The following is a 21,671-nucleotide window of genomic DNA, read 5'->3' on the forward strand; positions in this document are numbered from 1 at the left end:
GTTCTGCTCCCCGCTCTCTAGAGAATCCTCTCATCCCCTGCAGCTCTGGCCCATACTCCAGTTCTATGCATAAATAAATAAACCTTTAAAAAAAAAAGTGACTAAGTATATCTTCTAGCCATGAAAGAGTTCATTCTTCTGGAAGAGGTTTGCTACTTGAAAATTGCTGCTCACTGGTACATCTTTCAGCTCCAATCTAAACGCTGCCTTCTTTTTGGTTAATTCCTACCCTTCTGGAACCTGACTTAGCATCCATTTGATGGGGTGTCCCTGGTTCCAGGCCCCTCACACAGCCTCCGACCAGCCCTTCGCCCCAGATCTGCGCCGGACCGGAGGCGCCTGTCTAGCAGCGACTCTGCCCTGTCTGGTCTGTCCAAGTCTCTCTGGGCTTCCCTACCTTCACAGTGAGGAACCCGCCCTGTTCTGTGGCATCCTGGTAACTTGTGTGGGGGCCCACTACCCACACCCAGGAAATACTGAGTGAATGACCTGTACAGCGTCAGATAACCTGACCTCTCTGAGCCTCTTTTCCCGTGTACACAACGGTAGACTCAGAAGTACCACAGGATGATGGGAATGACTGAGCATCTCGTACACCATCTGCAGTGCCGGCAGCCCGGGCTGGGGGCGCTTACCTTGGCGGTGCAGGTGGCCCTGAGTGGCTCGATGAGCCGGTCCACCCTCTGCAGGACGGGCGCCGGGCACAGCGTGGCCAGTCGCGCCAGCATGATGAAGGTCAGCATCTGCCAGGAAGGAGCAGACAGGGTTCTCGGTGAAATGGCCAGAACCAAAGAGAAGAAGCGTGGGGGAGGGCGGCTCTGGGCCTGAACCTGCATCTCAAGTCCAAACTCTAGCTTTAAATCCCACCACAGTTCTGCCTGAGTATCCCCCTCCCAAGGAAAGTTCCCCTCCTCAGAACCTAAGGTACTGTGGACACAGGGCCAAAGCTTGGCCGCAGCCCGGCCAGAACATGTAACCGGAGAGCGGACAAAGAGGACGGGAAGACCCGCTCGCCGGAGCAGAGATCCCCGTGAACAACTCCCTTTTAACACTCAACGGTGTCGCGCCGGCGCGCAGGGACCCAGCTGAGGTTGAACGCTGCCAGCACTCGGGGGGTGGAGGCCCCGCTTTGGCCCAGCCAGAACCCCTCAAATTGCACTGCGAGGGTGACTAGCTCCCAGACGCTTCTCCCACACCACCAGGCCCACAGGGGAGAACCGAGGCACACCCCTCACGCTGGGACTGGGGGTTCCCAGCACTGGTGTCCCCGGCTTTCCACTGGTTCTCCGGGAACAGGTACTCCATGGAGGACACCTGGAAAGCCCAGCCCCTTTTAAACCAAAGCTTGGACCTGGGGCAGCGGAAGCCTCTGCCATGCCTCTTCTCCCCGGGGGGTCGGCAGGTAGCCACAGCTTGACACAGTGATGACAAAGGCGGGGGGATCAAACTAGACTCGTGGCATAGCAGGGCGGGGCCCCTGGAGCTCGAGCTCTGGAGGTGCTGGGAGAGTCCCGGCCTGGGGGTCACTCGCAAGCACCAAACACCTTAGAAAGCCCACGCGCCACAGGGCCACTGGCTGTTGCTTCTAAGAGTGACGAAGTGCAAAGAACCCGCGTGTGGGCAGTGAGCTGCGCGGAGGTGGGAGCTCTGCACCTCGGCACCGGGCAAGGAGCCGGGCTCGAGGAGAGAGCAGCACAGGCCGGCGCCCATTACGGAGCAGGACGCGAGCCACGACACAGGCGGAGGGACCCTGTCTCCGCGGCGGCGAGGGTGGCCTGGCTGCTGAGCCAGTGACAGGCTCCCCCCGGGCCGGACCCCTAAGTAACCGGACCAAAGGCTGTGCCATCACCCCCAGACACGGACTGAGATGCACGGTGGGGTGGAATTCTGGGGTGACCACTACTCCTACATTTGCTTTTACATACGAAAGTAATGCGAGCTCACTGCGTGTTGTTAAATCTCGGGAGGCGACAGTGAAACTGTCTCCACCCTGCTCCCTGCCAGCCTCAGCCTCACTGCTCAGCCACGGGTCAGGAGAAGATGGTGCAGGCGCTGCACCTAGTTTTGACCACACAACAGTGGACAGTGGACAGAGCCACATCCCAGGGTGGGCACTGAAGCCGCTGTCAGTTTTCCCCAAATCTCAGAACACCGTGAAGAACAACCTGGAACACAAAGCCCTGAGCACACGTCAGAGTCGGTCCGGAGGCTCCGGCCAGCAGGCATCGCTGCTCAGTTTTCCCTAGTGACTGCCAACCTGTCCTCCAAAGGGCTCGCGTACACGCTCACCAGATGGGTCTGAGGCCTGGGCTCCTCTGAATGGGACAATAATGCGGCTACCGCGTGGGCCCGGGGAGCAAGCTCGCAGGGGCCGCGGGGCTGGCCCTACCCGGATGTCATAGTGGTCCTTCAGGCCGTCCTCCACGTGGTTCAGGAACTCGCAGATGTCCAGCTGGGCCAGGCAGCTCTCGAGCAGCGAGTACATGCACTCGAAGGCCGCCTTTCGCACGTCCAGCCCATCGTCCACTGTGTGCTTGAAGGGCCCCATCTCTACCTGCAGGGAAGGGTGACCACAGGCTGTGGAGGTGAGCGCAGGCTGTGGGAGTGCCTCCCCGACTTCCTGCTGCCCCCCATATCTCTGCTCAACACTGTCTCGGCCCTCAAGCGTGCCTTACACTCACATGCCCGTGCCTTCGCTAGCCTGCAACGCCTCCCCCACCCCTGCAACCATAGCGCGAACGGTAACGACACTGTGATCTGTTGAGCCATTGTGATGTGCCGGACACTCAACAACAGCTCTGGGAAGGTGGTGGCACTACTGACCCCATGCGGCAGAACGAAGGCTCAGAGAGATCAATGAACTTGCCCAAGGATACACAGCTAGGGAGTAGCTGACCTGGAATTACAAACCCAAGTCTCTAGTTCTGCTCCTACTGGTAAGCTCCTCACTCCTCAGGCGGAGCAGGTGGCTCAGTCCTATTTATGCTTCCTAGGGTGACTTTGCTGTGCAGGTGCCTTTAATAGCTGCCCCTTGGCCACAGAGGGGGTTCTCTTTAAGTTAACAGTCAGCACAGTGGGGATCTCTGGCCCAAGATGTCCTTGGGGCAGCATCCTGGTCTGGCCCTGCTCAGTCAGGACGGGACCCAGAGCCAGGGCCCGTGAGGATGAGCGCCAAGTGACTCAGCAGTGACTCAGCGTCTCCTGCAGCCGGTGCCCGAAGCAGCAGGTGCACTTGCAGGATTGAGCTCGCGGGCTCCTCTCAACAGCCCTATGATGGGGACGCTCTTATTCTCATTTCGCTGGGAGCTGAGCCAAGGCCCCGCGCGGACTAGCGAGGGCATCGCAGCGGCCCAGCCCGCACGAGCCTCACCTCTCGGATGAGGTCCCTGCGGACCTTGGTCTCCTGGTAGAGGAGGGGCAGGATGTGGCCCAGCAGGTCCCGCACCAGGGAGGGCTTGTTGTGCACGGCCGAGTTGAAGAGCGCCAGGGTGGCCCGGCGCACGTTCAGGTCTGGGTCCTGCAGGCTGTCCATGAACTCTCCTGGCCGAGACGAGACGCGCGAGAGGTGTGGGGGACGGCCTGGCCCATCCCACACCACACACACCCACTCTGTGCCTCTGCCAAGCCTTCGAGCCCAGATAAGAACGCAGCCCTGAGTCTGGCCCCGGCTCTAATCCAGGCTGCCCATGGGGTCTCCATAGCAACCTTAGGAGAGGTAGGAAAGGGTCTGGCACCCAACGTCAGATGAAGAAAGGGGGGCCTAGAGGGGGGTCATGCAGTGCTCTAGCGATTCACGGGCGGCGCAGAGATTTGAACCAGCTCCTGCTGCTCATCACCAGGGATGGCGGCCTCATGGGCACCAGCTCCCTGCTGCTAACGTGTAAGAAAAACTGGGCTGGGCGTGAGGGGGCTGCCCAGGCTGCGGCAGCGGGGTGCTCACCAATGAAGCTCTTCAGGAGGGGGTCGACGGGGTGAGGCTGGTCGGAGATGAGGAACTTGACGGCTGTGATGACGGTGCTCCGGGTGTGTGGCTGGCCTGGGGGACGGGAGGGCGGCCTGGTGAGGGCACAGCCGGACGCCCTCGGGTTCAAAGGTGCCAAGGTGCTCCGCTGCCTCCGTGCGAGACAGCACTGCACCTCTCCCCACTCCAGACAGCCCTATCTCTGGGCATGGGCTCTTGGCACCTGAGACTCCTCTCTCAATCTCCCTGGGGAGCCAAGACAGTGACACTGCCTGTCCTCACATAGCCATCTGCAGGGTGCAAACCCAGAACCCTGAACCCCAGAGGAGACAGCCCAAGGAAGGAGCCTAGTTCAAGCTGTGGGACCCTTGTACTTCTCATTCACATTATTCTAGTTAGTTCTCAGCATAGTCCTGTGAGTGGTTAATAATGACTAAGAACAATAACAAGTCATAATTTCTAATCTGACGTTTTAAAAACTTATTTTATCGATAGAAAGAGGGAGCCAGAAGGTCAGGTTCACCCCCCGGGGTCACACGGCAGATGGAGTCCAGCAGCTGGCTGAGCCCCGTGGGCGCTGCTCTGGGCCCCCTCTCCTAGCAGTGGACGATGCGGTGTCCTTTTCCCTCTTTCCCTTCCCATCCTGCCTGCCGGCTGAGAGGCTCCGGGAGGCTGATGAGAATAAACCTGATCGTCAGGACTGAGCCAACCCAAGGTGAGAAAAACAGGGCTAAGGCCCCAGACCACAGGGAAGTGAAATGGAGGCCAGAGCTAGGGGCGCGCAGGAAGCGGCACGTGCGGAGCCCCGAGAATTTGCTAGGGGCAGGCCACTCATTTGGTGCCGTGCATCCCCGGGGACACTGGTGAAAGGGAGAAGCGACAGGCCGGGGGCTTAACAGTGTGCTTCAGGGAGACAAATCCGAGCTGGACAAATCCGAGGCAGGGCTGCTGATCACCCCGGACTCGCGACTGCCTGGGACGAGCCTTGGGGGAGCAGACACAATGCCTCACGTGACCTTCCGGTCCACGCCTTGCAGGCCACTGAGCTGCTGCTCACCCCCCTGCAGCCCAGGAGAGCTGCACAGCGGCGCTTTCGATAGCCGTTACCCACTTTGCTGGCACTACGAAGGTAGCACAATGCCCAGCGCCTCACCTGCATCACTACCCACCTACCTGTCAGGGCACCTGACCAGCTCCAAGCCCACAAGCCTCACGTTTGCAGGGAGCTCACCTGGCCCCAGCCCAGCCCCATCTGCCTCCGTACCCCGGTTCTTGCCCTTGCTCCCCCAGAACAAGGCCTGCATGCAGCGCTTGCCCACGTTTGTCCCTCGGGCTCCTGGGTGCCCCAGCGGGTCTCTGCAGCTCTGGCCCCTCCCAGAACGGCCCTGGGACGGCCCAGCCTCTGCCTAGTGCGCAGGGCTGTGTCCGGCAGAGGATGGAGAAAGCGACGTCATGGAAGGTTGGTGAGTTGGGGGGACATCAAACTAAGGACTGTCCTGCCTCTCTAGCCTGCGGGGTCCTGCAGGAGGTCTTGAGGGCTCAGGAAACAGCAGAGAGTCCTCTGCCTGTACCTCACCAACACCGTGACTCCGAGACGCCATCACTGGAACCAGCTGCTTTCGTGTGAGCCAACCAGAAGGTCGGGGCGAGCTCCCCCCTCCCGTCACCAGCACCTCTGCCCACACCTGTGCCAGTACCTGCAGCCAGTTGCTTCCGGAATCGGGGCAGGAGGGAGGGAGGGTCGAGGAGGACCAGCTTCCCGATGCACTCGGCCACCACCCCCCGGGCGCCCTCCTCGGCACCCTCGCAGTGCTGGAACAGCAGGGCCCACACGTCCTCCACGAAGGGTCTCAGGCTGTCGGGCTGGGCGGTGCCCAGGGCCTCCCGGAGCGACTGCAGCAGCAGGTACTGCCGCCTGGGCTCCGCCTCGATCTGCCCCAGCAGGAAGGGCAGGAAGTCTGGCAGGTTGCTGGCGCCCACGCGGCCCAGCGCGTAGGAGGCCGCCGCCCTCACGTCCTCGCTGGGCGACCCCAGGGCTTCCAGGAGCACGGTCTTGAGCTCCCGCTGGGGGCCCGGCCCGGCCACGTGGCCCACCTCAGCCAGGGACAGGAACGCCAGGACCTTGACGCCCGTGCTGGAGCTGGGAGACCTGGCGTCGGAGACCAGGCGGTCTGCCGTGCCGGCCGCCTCCCGGGGACAGGCGGCTGCGAGGGCTGCCACACACCGGGCCAGGGAGTGGAATACTTGCTTGTGCAGGCCAGGCCCGCCGTCTGCGGGCTGGTCGTACACCGGTGCCGTGAGCAGGCTGATGAGCTGGGCGTAGTCCACGCACGGCGGGTGAGACCCCACCAAGGCCTGCAGGAAGCCTTCGGCCGCCGCCAGCACGCCAGCTGGCAGCAGGGGGCAGCGCAGCAAGCACAGCAGCTCCGAGAGCACCGGGCTGCTGACCGCGGCCAAAGAGGTGGGCTGTACCCGGGCCACGGTGGCCAGGAAGTCCACGGCCAGCTGGGCCACGTGCATGTCACTCTCGCTGACCAGCGGGGGTAGCTCGGCCAGCACGGCCCGCAAGGCAGTGGGCGGGAGGCTGGCGCCCTGGCCACGGGCCAGGGCGTCCAGGGCAGCCAGAGTCCCGAGCCGCAGCGCCCTCTGGTTCTTGCGCAGGAACGAGGCGAGGATGGGCAGTGCCTCGGCCAGGACAGGCTGCAGGTCAAGCCGCAGCGGGGACTCGGCCACCAGCGTCAGCGCCTTCACAGCCGGCAGCCGGGTGATCTCATTCCGCAGGCGGTCCAAGAGGAGCGCCAGTGCTGGCTCCAGGTCACCCCCAAGGCGGTCACCCAAGTGGCCCATGAGGTGGCCCATGCAGGAGATGGCCCGCTCCTTCACCTCCTGGTCCAGGTCGGTGGCACGGAGCCGTGCCAGCGTGGCCACAGACATCTCTCCAACGAATGGCTCGGGGTCCAGCGTCCGAGGACTGCCCAGGGGCCACAGGGTCCGCACCAGCTCCTGTAGCACCAGCAGGGCCTCTGCGGCGATCTTGTAGAAAGGGTCGGCCACACAGGCCATGACGGGTGGCAGAACTGTGGGCAGGTGTGTGTGGAAGGCCTCGGCCGGCTCCGTGCCCAGCAGTCTCAGCAGGAAAGCCAGGGCGTCCATCCGGATGGTGGAGGAGCTAGAGCGGTCCACCAGCGAGAAGACGATGCCTAGGGTGGGTGCAAAGATTACGGGGCCGCAGGCAGTGCCCCAAAGCGGCACTCCCTGGAGACGGGGTGAATCTGCAGGCCTGAGCTGGACCCAGCAGATTCCTAGCGGTCAGGGCTGGCCAGGGGCCAGGGCTGAGGGGCCCAGGGCTGGGGAACCTATCTGAAACCAGAAAGCAGGGACTGCACCCCAGCTTTGTTCATGCTGCTGCCAGTGGGGAGGCACACGGTAGGCTGACAGAGGCCCCAGCCCCAGGACTGGGGAGTAACTCAGGGCCAGGATAGCAAACACCCAGTTCGGTCATCCTACCTGCCACCAGCACGGGCATGTGCTCTGCCAGGCTGCCGGGGAGGATGCCCGCCAGCTCAGTGAGGAGGCTGAAGCAGCCCTGGCGGGACCTGACACTCCGATCTCTGAGCTGCTGCTGCAGGGCCTTGACGACCAGGGGCACCTGTGGGCATTGGGGGAGGCACTGACTACTTACAAAAGCACCCCCACTGGGGCTTCTGCATGCCCACAGAGACACCCCAGTGTGGATATGATGGCCCGCCACGCTGTGCCAGCGCCTGAACCCCACGCTCCACGCCTCTCAGCTAAGCGTTATTCTGTGCCCGCCGTACAGAGGGGGCACAGCACAGGGAGCTGGTCACTGCGCGAGGCGCCCGGGCAGTCTGGCTCTCACTCGTACACTCCACGGGGGCCTCGATTCTCTCCCCAGGTGGGCACACGCCCTCCCTGAGCTTCAGACCCAGCGCCGCAGGGACTTCCAGGCCCACTGTGCATTCAAACCCGGAACACAAACGTCCAGAACTGAACTCCGGATGGCTCCACACTTCCATCTGGGGGACCAGCAAGCCGCACCACACCTCCCTGCCCCTCGCCTGCACGCTCAGTAGCAAGACCCAAAAACAGGAGACTGACAAAGCAGACCGTGGCTGTCAGGAAACAAGCCCTGCAGGGTCATTTAGTCAAAAGCCAGACACTCCTTTCAGCCCAAATTGGTTAAGCCCTTAAGCAACAAGCCCAAAGATGGCCCCTGATAACCCGACACTACTTTAGGCTCTTGGACAGCTACTGACATAATAAAACTCCCGCCAAAGGGGGGTGCGTGGCCACTAACTTCTGAACATTCCACCCTAGCAGAGTCATGATCTGGTCATCAAAGTACCTTTCCGGGGCAGCTGAGACTCTAGGCGTTCCCACATTCCACCCAGCTCCGCCTCCCCATCCAAACACAGATAAACCAGCTACAACCCGCACCCCCAGGAAGGGCAGGCACCCTGGGAGCGAGCCCTCGACTTAAAACTCTGCCACAAATCTCCACCTTGTCTGGTGAGTGGCACGCCAAGCAAGGAAGCCCTCGAACTTGGTGACCGTGGAGTGTGACCACTTCTCTCGGCACCCGCTTTCAGCTGAGCCCTGGCAATGGCCGCCACTGCTCTGCTCTCGAGACCCTAACAGCTCTGCCTTCAAGGACGCTACGCCTTGGCGCTCTGCCTCTGATGCCCCGAAGCGCTGCCTGTGCTGAGTCTCCGCCCCAGAGCACACGCCGTCGCTGCTGTGCCCAGCGCCTGGCCCACGGCCCGGCACACCGCAGCTGGCAGCACCTACTGCCTTGGCGCGCAGGTGTCAGGTGGAAGGATGGGGGTGGACGGGTTGCCAGGTGAGGGCGGCTTGTGGGTGGGGTGGGCGACACAGGCGCCAGCCAGGCCCACCTGTCTGCGCAGCAACTGCAGGTTGCCGCCCATCGGGGTGGGCTCCTCCGCAGCCTCCAGCCACCCCTTGGGGGGCCGTGTTTGTCGCAGCAGCACGATGTAAGCCCCAAAGACGTCAGCCTTGACGTTCTCCTCCCGTTCCTTGAAGCGTCGGATGAGCGCTGGCGCCAGGGTGCGATGGAAATCGGGCAGCAGGTCAGGCCGCGAGCTGATCAAGGCCGCCAGGCACTTGGCCGCCGCCCGCCGCACCTTCCAGCTCATGTCATCGTCATCACTGTACTCGTCCTCGCTCTCTGGGGCAGGAAGAAGACACCCTTGGGTCCCTTTGTGCGGCAGCAGATAGACGGGGAGACCTTGGCCACCGGCTCATCTCCCAGGACGGAGGAGCCAGGCGGGCGTGGGCCCGGCCTGTGTTTCGCCTCCACGGTGATTCCCTACGCACTGCTGGGAGCGTCCTGGCCTGTGGTGAGCACCTACTGTGTGCGAGGGAGGGCAGCAAGCACTTCAAATTCGATTTCAGCCTCACCGTGAGCTTGTGAGACAGGAAGTTTCCCACCCCCACAGAGATGAGCAAACCCAGCCTCAGAGAGAAGTGGCTCACCCCATCAGGCTGTTACAGGGCAGGGAGAGGGGCACGCCTGAACCCCCAAACCTGCCCATCACATGGCCAGGAGGGAAGCACAGAGAAGCCAGATCTCCCTCTGCCTGCAGACCCTTCGCTGCTTTGACTACACCAGCAGGCACTAAACGTAGCCCCACCTTTGGCTGGGGTGGAGGGTCTCAGGACCATACTCTGGCCCCGGTGACAAGTCGGCCACCCACCCTGATCACTGAATTCACTCTCCTCTGTCTCCATCTGCTCCTCATCCCCATCACTGTCATCATTGTAGTTGGGGTCGTGCTTCAGGTACTGGAGGCAGAGGCTGGTCACACTGGGCACATGAGGGCCCATTTCCTTGGGGCATCTGTGGGTGGAGTGGGGGAGGCTCTGCTGGACCCAAGCAGGTCAGGGGAGGAGGGAGGAGGCAGGGGTGAGTCCTGAGATCTCAGTGCTCTGAGTTCAGCATCCCGCCCACCACCCACCGCTGACCCACCAAAGCCCGGGTGGGCTGGTCGGCAACCCCACTGCACCTACTTCCTCAGGAAGGCCTCCAAGGCCTGCAGGCAGGCCTCACGGAGCTCATCGTCATCCAGGTGGCAGAACTCCTCCACCAGGGGCACCAGGCGGTCCAGGTGGGCCCCTGCAGGGCAGGTGGGTCACAGAGGCCAGGCCAGACCCTCTCCCAGGCTCCCAGCCCACAACACACGGCCTGTCCCCGCACCTGCAGCCCTGGCCACTGCACGTTCAACTCACAGGCTCCAGAGTCCCTCAGGCCTGGCTCTTGTCTGGCCTTGGCCACCTGGGAGCTACATGATCCTGACCTCAGTCTGCCCATCTCACTGGCAGGATACAATGCCCTCCATGCAGGCATTCGGTGAAGAGTAGTAACACGTGATGTGGAAGTGTTACTCTCACGCCCTGGCTTTATTTCCTGCACTGGGTTGTAATCCTGGATGGGAAGCAGGGGGGGCAGGTACTCCCCTTCTAGGGCAGGTAAGTGGGACCCCTACCTGGTCCTCAGGCTCTCGAGGGTTCCGCCCTGGCCTTGCTCTAGCCTTCCCCATTCTCCTGCCCATCACCCTGAGCCCTTGAATGGTCCTGTGCAAGCGTCCTCCCTGGATCCCCGCTCCCAAGGGTGGCCAAGGGTGCTGGTGGGGTTGGGGGGCACACTAGACAGAGTGGGATCTAGGGGCTGGGGTCCTCTTGAGTGCTTATAAGATGCCTTGCAGTGGAACAAGGTGGGCAGGTCGTTCAGACCATGACTGACACCACCACATCGCCTGCTCTGGTCCAGAACTGCAAGGGGTCTGAGAAGACATCAGAACTCATTCAGGACTCAGTTTCTCTAAGACTACTCTACTCGCTCAGAAGCGACCACCGCTTCCCTGGGGAGAGGCAGAGGGAGAAGAACTACGAAAGAGCACGAGAAACTTCTGACAGGGAACTGCTTGGGAGTACACAAGGTTAAAACGCAAAGAGGCATCTGTTATTCCCCAATAAAAATTTTAAAATACTCCAGCCTGCTTCAGAGATGATTAAAGTGCATTTCCAACAGGACAGAACCTATTTTAAACTTGATGGAGTGACTTATAATTATCAGCAAAGCATGTTGACTTCAGACCGGCAGCATGTCAGTAAATACCCTACCTGAGCTGCAGGTAGGGCTCGAGAGCACGTGCTGCGCAGGGCCCGCCCCCTGCCCCTCAAGCCCCGCCCATATACAAGCTCCGCCCATTACTGCCCCAAGCCCCGCCCCATCCCTCAAGCCCCGCCCCTCCAGGTCCTCCAGCCCAGGCCCTCCCGCTCCGCCTCCCGGCCGAAGGGACCTTACCGAGGCGGTGGCCTGCCTGGCGGCCGACGCTGCCCAAACACTGAATCAGGCTGCGGATGGCGGCGGGGCTGGCGGGTGCGCGCGGGCCCGGCAGCCGGTCCAGCAGGTGGTCGGCGAGCTCCACGAAGAGGTCGGTGCTGCAGGCGGCCGCCAGGTGGCCGAGCGCCCCCACCGCCCGCTTGCGCACGGCCAAGCGCGGGCTGCTCAGCTGCGGCAGCAGACAGTGCAGGAGGCTGGCATGGAAAGCGCCTAGCGGGGCGCCCAGCCTGGAGAGCCAAAGCAAGTGTCCGCGGAGCCTCTCCCACCCCACCTCGCCCGGCCTCCTCGCCTAGGCAGGCCACCCGACAGCCTGCTCACGGGAAAGGAGGCCCGCGACTGGACAACTGGGTGCAGCAAGCAGAGAGGGGGCAGGACTATTTCGAGGCCACTCAGCCAAGAAATGTAAAGCCAGGACTTGAACCCTGGAGCACAGGATCCCAGCCCGGGAGACTGTCCCAGGAATGGGGTTTGGCAGGGTAATTTCAAAGGACAGCCCAGCGATATTAGCCCAGAAATAGAAAAAGAGGAAAAGAGGACAAACACAGTGGGCTTTGGCCCCAGAGACCTGAGTTCAAATCCCAGCCTGCCACCGACTGACCGCCTGCGGGCAGGCGCAGCACCTCACAGAGACTAAGAATCGGTTTCCCTCCCGGGATTGTCAGGATGACCGGGCAGCAGGGGCACCGGGCCTGGCATGCAGTAGGCGATGGTCTGGGGCTTGTCCCTTGCCCCCTCCTCATTGCCCAGGGTGGCCTCCCGCACCTGCTTAGCATGTCAGAGAGGATGTCCAGGGCTTCCAGCTGCACCGCCACATCCTCCTGCTGGGCAATGGCACTGGTGAGCTGGCCAGTGATCTTCCGGCACACGTTGGTGGCCAAGCCGGAGCCTGCAGGGAGCACGCGTGGGTCCACTTCCACCGTTGCTCTGGTTGTGGCCCTGAGCCCACCTCCCCCAAATCCTGCTACCCAAGGAAGCCAGGGCTCGAGTGTACCCCAAAGTCTGACCAAACCCAAGGGGACAGTACGGGGAGCTGGAGTTCTGATGCCAACCAGTGTGGGCCTCACCCACACCCAATCCGTCTGTCTGCCCTCTGTTTCCAACTGGGAGGCAGGAAGTCGAGTTCATCCTCTTCCAGGCCCCCTGACCCATTTCTGGCCAGTGAGATATGGGTTGAAGATTTGGGGGGACTTTTGGGGCCAGGACTATTTCCCGACCCCGTGCTTTCCCCTCTACCCTGCCCAAACTGAGCTGCAGCCTTAATTTGCTGCAAAAATGGAGTGGCTGTTGATCTTTCCAGAATTTTGTGAGTAAAACAAACCCCTACTAGTTTATGTTGCCATTAGCTAGATTTGGTTACCTGCAGCAAAACACTACATGAACTTATGATCCAGGTCTGACTTCTCTGCCACTTACCCACCCTACTGATTGACCTCAGGTAAGTCCTTTCACCTCTCCAAGCCTCGCTTTCTTTGATGGTGAACCAGGGCAATGACTGCACTCAGCCCCTGGGGTTCGGGGTACCTGCAGCTGCAGTGGGGAGCTCCGAGAGGACCGTCTTCAGGCCGATGCCAGCAATGTCCCGGAGCTGCTCCTTGTCTGATCGCATGTTGGCACAGAGGGTGTCCACGATGGTTTCCACCTGGTACTCCTTCACTTTGCCCACCAGAGGACCCAGGCTGAGCAGGAAGAGGGAGAGGGCCCCAATGCCTCAGGCTGAGCTTGAGTCGGGCTGCCCCTCCCTGCCTGCAAGCCTGTGGGGCCACATGTGCTGAGGAAGAGGCCCCAGATCAACAGAGGGCTTTGTCCACCAGGAGGGGCCCCCTCTGGCTTGCCCATGTCATTCTTGGCACCCCCCCAAACCTACAATTCCAGGGTTAACATCTCAGTAGATGGCCAAACCATCAAACCTGGTGACCTCAGCTGGAAGCCAAGCTGCGCCCAAGAGTAGCAGCGCTTCAATTTGAGCATGGAGGGCTCGGGAAAACAGGCTGCTGGGCCCTGCCCCAGAGTTTCGGATTCAGGAGTCTTAGAAGGGCTCAAGAACTTGCATTTCTAGTAAGTTCCAGTAGCTGCTGACGCTGGAGGTCCAGGGACCACACTTGGAGAACCTCTCTGCCTCAGAGCCTTGCTTGCACAGTGTGCGAGGTCAGCAGAACCTGTCAGCAAAGTGTCAGGTGACTGGACTGCACGTGGGAGTTCAAAGACAGGCTGTGCGCCACACGCAGTGGCAGCTCAGCTGAACCCCGCCACACGGGGACGTGTGCACAGTTACCTGGGCACCGGCCCCAGGGAGCTATCGGTTTATCAGGGTTTGTTGTTTCTGCTGTGGACTAGACGGTGGGCTTTAAAAAAAATTATTTATGCATACAGTACTGGGGTACAGGCCAGAAGTGCAGGGGTGGTGAAAGGATTCACCAGAGGCAGAGTGGGGAGCAGAACAGGCAGACTGACGAAGGGCAGTGCTGAGGGGGGCAGCGGGCAGGTCAAGAGAGGTCTGCCGCGCCATGTGGGTCACCTCCCTGGCCACGATGGAACTTGGCGGTGAAGCGGCTACAGCGAGCTTCATGGTGCTGCACTTTAACCTGCTGCGCTACCAGGGAGGGCAACAGTGGGCATTTTTCCAAAACCCCCAGGGATTCTAAGGTGCCACCAAGCCGGAGCACCTCTGACCTATGGAGTGTCTCTCTGACAGGAACAGGCTTCGGGACGCAGGTTCCTGGGCTGTAGTCTCGCTGCCTGCCATGGCCCTCGCGGCCTGAGCCCCTGGTGGCCGCAATGCCAGCCAGCTGGCAAGCCCACGGTTTCTCCGTGGAAGTGATGACGTCCTCCCATTCCGCTTTCTACAATGCTGGTTCCAAGGAGGGGTGAAACTACCCCTGGGGGTGTTTTGGGATGGCTGGGGGCCTGTTGGGGTGATCACAGCTATTGAGATGGCACTTCCGGCTTTCACTGGGGTGGGGCGGTAGGTAGGGAAGACACTCAGACAATATGGGAGGGCCTGACAGCCTGCTGGGCGCCTTGACAGGTACAGGGCCTTTCCACAATCACCTGAGTCCAGAAACCCATTTCACCTTACAGGTAAACACAAGTCACTCTTTGTGCTGTTTTCATATAGTCTCAAATTTCAAAGAATACAACTACCAGGTAAACTGCAAGACGTCTATACTTTGTTTGGGGGCATCTTCACCAGGAGGTGGTCACTATTTCCAGAAATCTCATCACGGAGCAGCTCTCCGTGACAGCTGCGTCCCCCACACCCACACCTGCTCCCCTTGCTGCCCCGTGGCGCTCACAGTGAGCTACACTCGGGTGCAGTGGGATTTCATCAGCATGTCCACTGCCCGCTGCCCCCGCATTTACAAGGAAAGACAGGCTATTTTACAAAACACAATGCCCCTTTATTTATAAACTGTTTCCCTTTCTCCTCTGTTGCAGTTCAGGGCCCTATAATACCATTTTGTGATTATGTGCCCAGTTAGGTTATACTATGTATGAATTTCATTTTTGATAGAACGGATTATTTCAGACTAGGAGGCATAAAAGGGTGGGGGGCAGCTAGAGTCTCCACTTATCAGAAACCCTAGTCCGGCCATGTGGGCTCTGTGTCAAGCTCTTTACTGAATTCCCTCAGCTCTTGGGCTCGAGTAGAGAGTCATTTGGCACCGCCCAGGGTGTGTGTGGGCCCTTGAGTGCTGCTGGGGCAGCGGGACTGGATTCTCTCACAGTTGACCTCTGACCCCTGCCACTTCTCAGCCCCCTGCTCACCTCACCACGCCCCCACAGGTGCCCCCAGCATACCCTTCTTGCTTTGTGAGCTCCGAGGTAATTGGCCAAGGTCTCAGGGCCACAGACTGAACATGCCTAGGCCAAAGGTTTTGAGGGCGACTGGATCCCCTCAGCCCTCACCGCTCAGTGCACGTCAGCCTGATGATCCAGCTGCCAGCATCCACATCTGTGCCGAGAGCTTCCTCTAGCTGGGGTGCACCTGACCCCAGAAGCAGCCCTCCACCGACTGACAGACATGAGACTACTAGTCCAGCTCCCTCAGCCTCAGTGGGAACACCCCGAGGGGCTTGTCCTGTCCCAGAGGACCCGGTAGCGTTACGCCCCAGCGGCCCACAGTAAGCTGCTTGATGATGTACCGCTTTCTGGCTGCTTCCTCCCCTGCACCACTCCAGTCCCTTCCTGGAGTGTCCCGGATCAGTTCCCAGAGCTTAGACTTCAATCCTGTGTCAGGTCTAGGGTGCCCAGTCCAAGGCACTGTCCAACTCCATAGGGCCCCTAATGCTACAAAGAAATTCTCTCAGCAGCTGTGCCCTAAAGGGACAGGGGCCCCTGGGGTGCTCCGGACCGGGCAGGCCCCCTCTCCTGCACCCCCAATGCCAACACTCACCACTTGACTGCCAGGTTCTGCACTTCGCCATTCTTGTCCTCCAGGAGGCTGAGCAGCATTGTCACCACCTTTCGCTCGCTGTCCTCGTCCAGCTGGATGGAGTCCTTCTGCAGCTCGGACATCAGGTCACTGGTGGCCATGAACCTGGACAGGAAGGACAGAGGATGGTGGGGCAGCTCCTGGGCCCCTGAGATCCGGGTAGAGTCTGAGAGTTTCCCAGAAGCAGAAAGATCCAGGGGCAAGCAGATGACCTGGCTGTGGACACCAGGGTGTGGGCACCTGGGTTAGTATCCAGGCCACCCTGCATGACACCACTGGCCAGGGGCAGGACATACTGGACAAAGACTGAGGGCTTCAGAGTTGCTGGTTCCTGCCTCTGCCACTTACGTAGCTGTGAATGTGGACAGGTCACTTCACCTCCCTGAGCCTCAGTTTACCTGTCTGAATGTGGTCCTGGCCTAGTGTGGTTGTGCAGAGAACAAAATCCAATGATGTCTGAGACATGCTTGGTGCACAGTGAACTCTCAGCAAGAGGCATTGCCATTGCGATAATGACACATTACGTACATGGTTCATGTTCAACTGCTGAACAGGGGCGTGAGAAGGTCTAACAGCTAAGTCAGTTGTCAGCAAGAAGCCTCACCACTGGCAGGTGAGTGCCCTGCCCCCCCCACCCCCCCCAGAGAACTGACTCGGCCCTGCCCAGCCCCGCCTCAGAGCGGTGGTTCTCATGGCCAGCTCCTTAGCCACTGCTGGGCCCCAGCCCCAGAGTCTCAGAATCAGGACAACCGGGCCTGGGCCCAAGAATTCACACTTCTAACAAGTTCCTGGCTGGTGCTGACGCAGGCCCGCATTCTGACAACTGCTGCCTAGGCAGGCGGATGGGCCACTGGCATGGTTTAGAAACTGACACCCAGGTCTGACCCAGGGTGGGCATCAGAGTCAAGGGCTACCCAGCCAGAGGTGAGCAGATGGCTGCGTTCTGATGCCAAAGCCTGATGCCCTGTGCCGGGTGTTCAGAACAGCAGAGTCTAGGTTGGAAGGCCGTGGAGAGTGGGGCGGTGGGGTGAGGGGGCACAGAGCACCCTTCCTGCCAGAATAAGAGGGGTGGACCTCCCTGGTGGCGTGATGGGTTAACATGCAGCACTGTGAAGCCATCTGCAGCCCCTGGGCTCAAGTTCCATCCCCTCCGGGGAGCTGACCCACATGGCCCAGCAGACCTCTCCGGTGTCTGCTGCTCACCCCAGCAGCGCGTTTCTGTGTAGATCTGCCTGTTCTGTCCCCACTCTGTCTCTAGTGAATCCTCTCACACACACACACACACACACCCCACACCTCTGGCCTATAGCCCAGTCCTTGTATGCATAAATAAATAAATCTTTAAAATAATTAAGAGGGGCGGGCAGTGTCTTAAGCTTGCAGCCCTCAACTGTGCTTCCTTGTAAATGTTTTTCGAAATTTGGAATAATGTTGGGAGTGCTGATGTGAAGTGCTGAGGACTTCCAGGTGTTTTGAAAACAAAGTACTTGGATACATCTGGGTGTCATTCCCCGGTGACAACTGGCTTATGAGGTGGGGACCCTCACACTTCAGCTTCCACTGCACCTGCACTGGTTCTGCAGGCACCTGACAGAAGAGAACAGGGAGAAGCCAGGACAGCAGCCTGGAAAGATGGGTGAAGCTAGGACCTGGGCGCTGCGCCCTCAGGAAGCCTCCAGTTTTTGCTGACCCCCAGCCACCTGCCTCCTCGCCCAGTCTTACTTTCTGGCTTGAGCAAGCCAACCTGGAGCCCTATCCCGCAGGCTTCCTGTGGCAAAAGCAGCCCCGTCAGGATTCCAGTCTCCTCTGTGCAGGCGCAGACCTGCTGCCTGATTGCCATGACTCCCCACGGGGCTGTTACTAGGAGGGCACTTGTCCATGTCAGCTGGGATTATCCTCAAGTTGCCGAGCGAGGGAGGCTGGGCTGCAGGTGAGGATGGATCAGCAGAGCTCACTGTGCCCACCTCTGGGTCTTGTCACTGCAGAAGCATCCAAGGTGAAGCAAGGCCAAAGTAGGGACACGCAACCCTAGATCTGCCAACTGAGGGGACATTAAGAAGCAGGTGGGGCCTTCCTGGTGGTGCAACAGGTTAGGACGCAGTACTGCGAGCTGGCCGCAACCGCTTCAGCATGAGTTTGATCCCTGCCCCGGAGGCGACCACATGGCGCCGCAGACCTCTCCTGACCTACCTGCTGCTCCCCTCAGCAGTCTACTTTGTCACTCCGCCTATCCTGCTCCCCACTCTGACTCTGGTAAGTCTTCTCACCACACCTGCACCTCTGGCTTGTACCCCAGTTCTGTATGCATAAATAGTTAAAAAAAAAAAAAAAAGCAGGTGAGGTGGCTAAGCTGTGTTTGTGCCACGGTCCATGGACACCCAACTCAGCCTGGCAATCCAAGGGATAGGATCTTTTGCCCGAGATGAACCTCCTAATCTTCTCTTTTTTCTCCACCTATTGAACTTCTATTCATCCATCAAGGGCCCAGCTAAAAGGCCCACTCTGCCCTCTCCCCCACCCACACTCTCTAAGCACTTTGGTTCCCCTGACCGAGTGTTCTTCAAGCTCTCTATGTCCCTCCATCCTAGCACTTTTCACACTGTCCTGCAAGAGTGGTCATCAGCGCCTGTGGACTCAGGTGCACACAGCAAGGTCATCTCTAAAACTCCAGAGCCATCAAAAACAGGTTCCGGGCCCTCCCTGGTGGCACAGTGGGTTAAAGTGCAGCACAAAGAAGCTTAAACCACTTTAGCATTAGTTCGAAGCCCTGCCTGCCCTGGAGGAGATCCACATGGCGCGGCAGACCTCTCCTGATCTGCCCACTGCTCCCCTCAGCAGTGTACTTCGTCCATCCACCTGTTCTGTACCCCATTCTGTCTCTGATGGATCCTCTCACCCTCCGCATTTCTGGCCTGTACCCCAGTTCTGTACGAATAAATCTTTAAAAAAAAAAAAAAAACAGGTTCCAAGAGACCTAGGGACAAGGTATGAGCAAGAGAGGAGGGAGAGAGCCAAATCCTAAAGGCTCAGCAGCAAACACCTACCTGGAAACCCCAACTCAAAGACCAGCTATTCTGAAATACACCTCAACACTTCAGAGCTCCTGCAAGCATTCAGTTCTCAGATACAGTCATATTGTGTATGTGTGTGGCGGTGGTGGCGAAGGTTGTACAGAAAAGGAGATTGAGCACTGAAAATGGGCTAACGTATATGATCTTGCCACTTTAACCCACGAAGGGGATAGCCGAGGAGGAGCTATCCAGATGGAGGACAGGAGACAGACGGGGCTCACAGCTTCTACTTTATCCACTGGGTGACTTTGAGCAACAAATTCCTGACTGGGCCTCAGTTTCTCTATCTATAAAATGGGAATTTTCTTTGCCCCACTTCATAACACCCTTGGGAGGTTTTTTGTTTTTTTTTTTTAAGATTTATTTATTTATGCTTACAGAACTGGGGTACAGGCCAGAGATGTGGTGGGTGAGAGGATTCACCAGAGATAGAGTTGGGAACAAAATAGGCAGATTGACAGAGTACACTGCTGAGGGGAACAGCGGGCTAGTCAGAAGAGGTCTTCCACGCCCGAGGATCAAACTCGTGCTGCAGTGGCTTTGGAGAGCTTCATAATGCGGTGCTTTAACCCCTTGTGCCACCAGGGAGAGCCCAGCCTTGGGAGGTTTTAAGACCAGTGGATGCTACCATGAGGCAGACGAGGAAACTAGGCTCAAAGAGGCTGTAGGAGATGCCCAACGAGTGGGAGGAGGATCAGCTCATCAACCAAATACTGTGTTTTCCAGAAATGATCTTGGGATCCCTGCAGCTCCCCCCACCTGGTTCAGTCTCCTTTCCAGAAAGGAGTGACCTTGGAATGACCTTCTCAGGGGCCGTCTGGGACCCCCCATTTGCAGTTACCACCTGCCTCCAAGAGCCAGAGGACACCTACAGTGTCAGTTTCATGCCAGAGAAACTCTAGAAGCAACTGAGCTGACACTCTGGGCCACAAGGGCGCCTTGACAGCTGGTTAGCAGGACTCAGGTCTCTGGCATTCTGGCTTTAAAAATAGACACTGCTCTCATAGGCTTGCGGTGGTTTACATGTTCTCAGGGCCCTCTCAGAGCAGGCTGGAAGGGCTGCTCAGGCTCTAGTTGTAGGGAGACTCAGGCAGTGGGGCATCTACCCAGCTGCCCGGCCACGGTGTGACCTTGGGCGAGTCATTCGCCTTGCCACTGTGCTGGAGAACAGGAAGAAGAGTAATTACCACCCTGGCTGCCATGGACATAATGAGGTCACATCAGAGGGCACCAGTGGGAGGCTGGGACCCCAAAAACATGCACTGAGCACCTACTGTGTACCCAGAACAGACTCTGGGATTCACACAGGTAGAGCATAGAGTCCCAGTGGTCCAGGTCCAGGGCTAAGAAGTAATGAATGCAACAGGAGTCTGGAGCTGGGAGGGGCTGGGGGAGTTCGGGCCTGGACCTACCCAGGGAGGGGAACACCGAATAGGACCTAGCCAGATGCGGGGTGGGGTGGGAGGGAGCAAACAACTTCCAAGTAAAGGCCCAGATTTCTGATATGAACAGAACCCTAATAGTGTCCACACAGGAAGCCGTTCATCCAAGCATTTCATCGGTACAAACTCATTTCACCCTCCCAAGTGGGTTCTGTGATTATGCCCATTTTATAGAAACAGAAGTTGAGCCTCAGAGGGGTTAAGCAGCTCCTCCAGTCACACAGCCAGGAAGTCAGAGGTGCGATCCGAACCCAGCACTGTGGAATGGAAATTCTCCTAAAGTGGAAGCTCTGGAAGGATGCGGAGGAATGGGACTTAGGGGAAAGCAGCCGGGACACCACGAGATCAGGCCCTCTATCAGCTCATGCGCAGGGGCGCAACGGGGGTCCCCAGCCTGGGCCGGGGGCTGGATGGCCCGGCAGCGCACCTGAGGCCCCGGCTTCCCAGCTCTGGGCCTAATCTCCCTCTCTCTACCTGTGAAGCGAGTGTCAGTCCAGAACGTTCCATACATGGATATGATCAGTCTCTACGGCCTCTTTCATGTCAAAGGGTCCAGGACTGGCTGTGTGGGCTGCGCCAATCCTTTCCCCTCCCCGGGCCTCAGTTTCCCGGTGAAGATGACGGGGTTAGACCACTGGTGTCCTCCATTCGGCCCCGTTCTGTTCCTGCGAGGCCGGGTGATGCGGCGGGGAAGGGGGGCACGCAAACCTGCACCCCTTCCTCCCCCAGCCTGCGCCGGCAAAGCAGGGAGCTCGCCGGCGCCAGCGAGGTGTCTGCGCAAAGCCGCGAGGGGAGGCGCTGGGGGGCGGTGCCCTGGGGCGGTGCTGGGGGGTGGTCGAGGAGGAGGGGGGTCCGGGAAGAGGGCGGGGCCGCGGGAGGCCGGGGTCCCCCGCGGAAGTCCAGCGGGGGCTGTGTCCCTGGAAGGGCTCCGTGTGACGGGGAGCCCGGGCCGGAGGCCGCCGCCTATGTGGTGTGGGGCGCAGAAAGGCGGGGAGGGGGGCGCTGGGCGTCCGTGAGGGAGGACGGAGGCGGCGGCGGGGGCTCCGAGGGGGCCCGAGGCAGGGGCTGGAGCTGCCGGCGGGAGATCCGCGGGGCCGGGCGTCCCGGAGAGGGCGGGGCTGAGGAGTGGCGCTTCGGTGGGGACACTGAGGCAGGGAGGGGTCCGGGAGGGGCGGGGCTGAGTGAAATGTGGGGGCCGGGGGTAGGCCAGCGCCGGGGGGTGCGGTGGGGGCGGAAGGCCGGGGCTCCCGGGAGGCGCAGAGACGCCGGCGGCGAGGCGCACCTGAAGTCCTTGTCGCTGGACGTCATCTTCTCCAGAAGGCTGGAGATGTGGAAGGCGGCCGTGCTCATGGTGGCTGCGCCGCGGGCCCGCCGGCCGGAG

General features: G+C 59.9%; 1 protein-coding gene across 2 annotated transcripts in view; it reads right to left on the minus strand.

Moving 5' to 3' along the window:
* CAND2 (cullin-associated and neddylation-dissociated 2 (putative)) overlaps positions 1-21,671 on the minus strand; it is a 25,249-nt gene that overhangs the window by 3,305 nt on the left and 273 nt on the right. The window contains exons 1-14 of one of the 2 annotated variants that reach the window (XM_004692362.2): positions 21,573-21,665; positions 15,739-15,882; positions 12,867-13,021; positions 12,108-12,231; positions 11,307-11,572; positions 10,010-10,115; positions 9,697-9,839; positions 8,875-9,167; positions 7,469-7,610; positions 5,659-7,161; positions 3,941-4,036; positions 3,371-3,540; positions 2,390-2,554; positions 636-743 (exon numbers count right to left, since the gene is read on the minus strand). In XM_004692362.2, coding sequence (XP_004692419.1) covers positions 636-743; positions 2,390-2,554; positions 3,371-3,540; positions 3,941-4,036; positions 5,659-7,161; positions 7,469-7,610; positions 8,875-9,167; positions 9,697-9,839; positions 10,010-10,115; positions 11,307-11,572; positions 12,108-12,231; positions 12,867-13,021; positions 15,739-15,882; positions 21,573-21,640 — 3,483 coding nt within the window. In that variant the 5' untranslated portion in view covers positions 21,641-21,665. Of the gene's footprint in view, positions 1-635; positions 744-2,389; positions 2,555-3,370; positions 3,541-3,940; positions 4,037-5,658; positions 7,162-7,468; positions 7,611-8,874; positions 9,168-9,696; positions 9,840-10,009; positions 10,116-11,306; positions 11,573-12,107; positions 12,232-12,866; positions 13,022-15,738; positions 15,883-21,572; positions 21,666-21,671 lie in introns of those variants that run through there. The other variant, XM_012732167.1, reaches the window with a different exon arrangement.

Source organism: Condylura cristata, unplaced genomic scaffold (assembly GCF_000260355.1).
Source record: "Condylura cristata isolate star-nosed mole 26May11 unplaced genomic scaffold, ConCri1.0 scaffold00033, whole genome shotgun sequence".
NCBI lineage: Eukaryota > Metazoa > Chordata > Mammalia > Eulipotyphla > Talpidae > Condylura > Condylura cristata.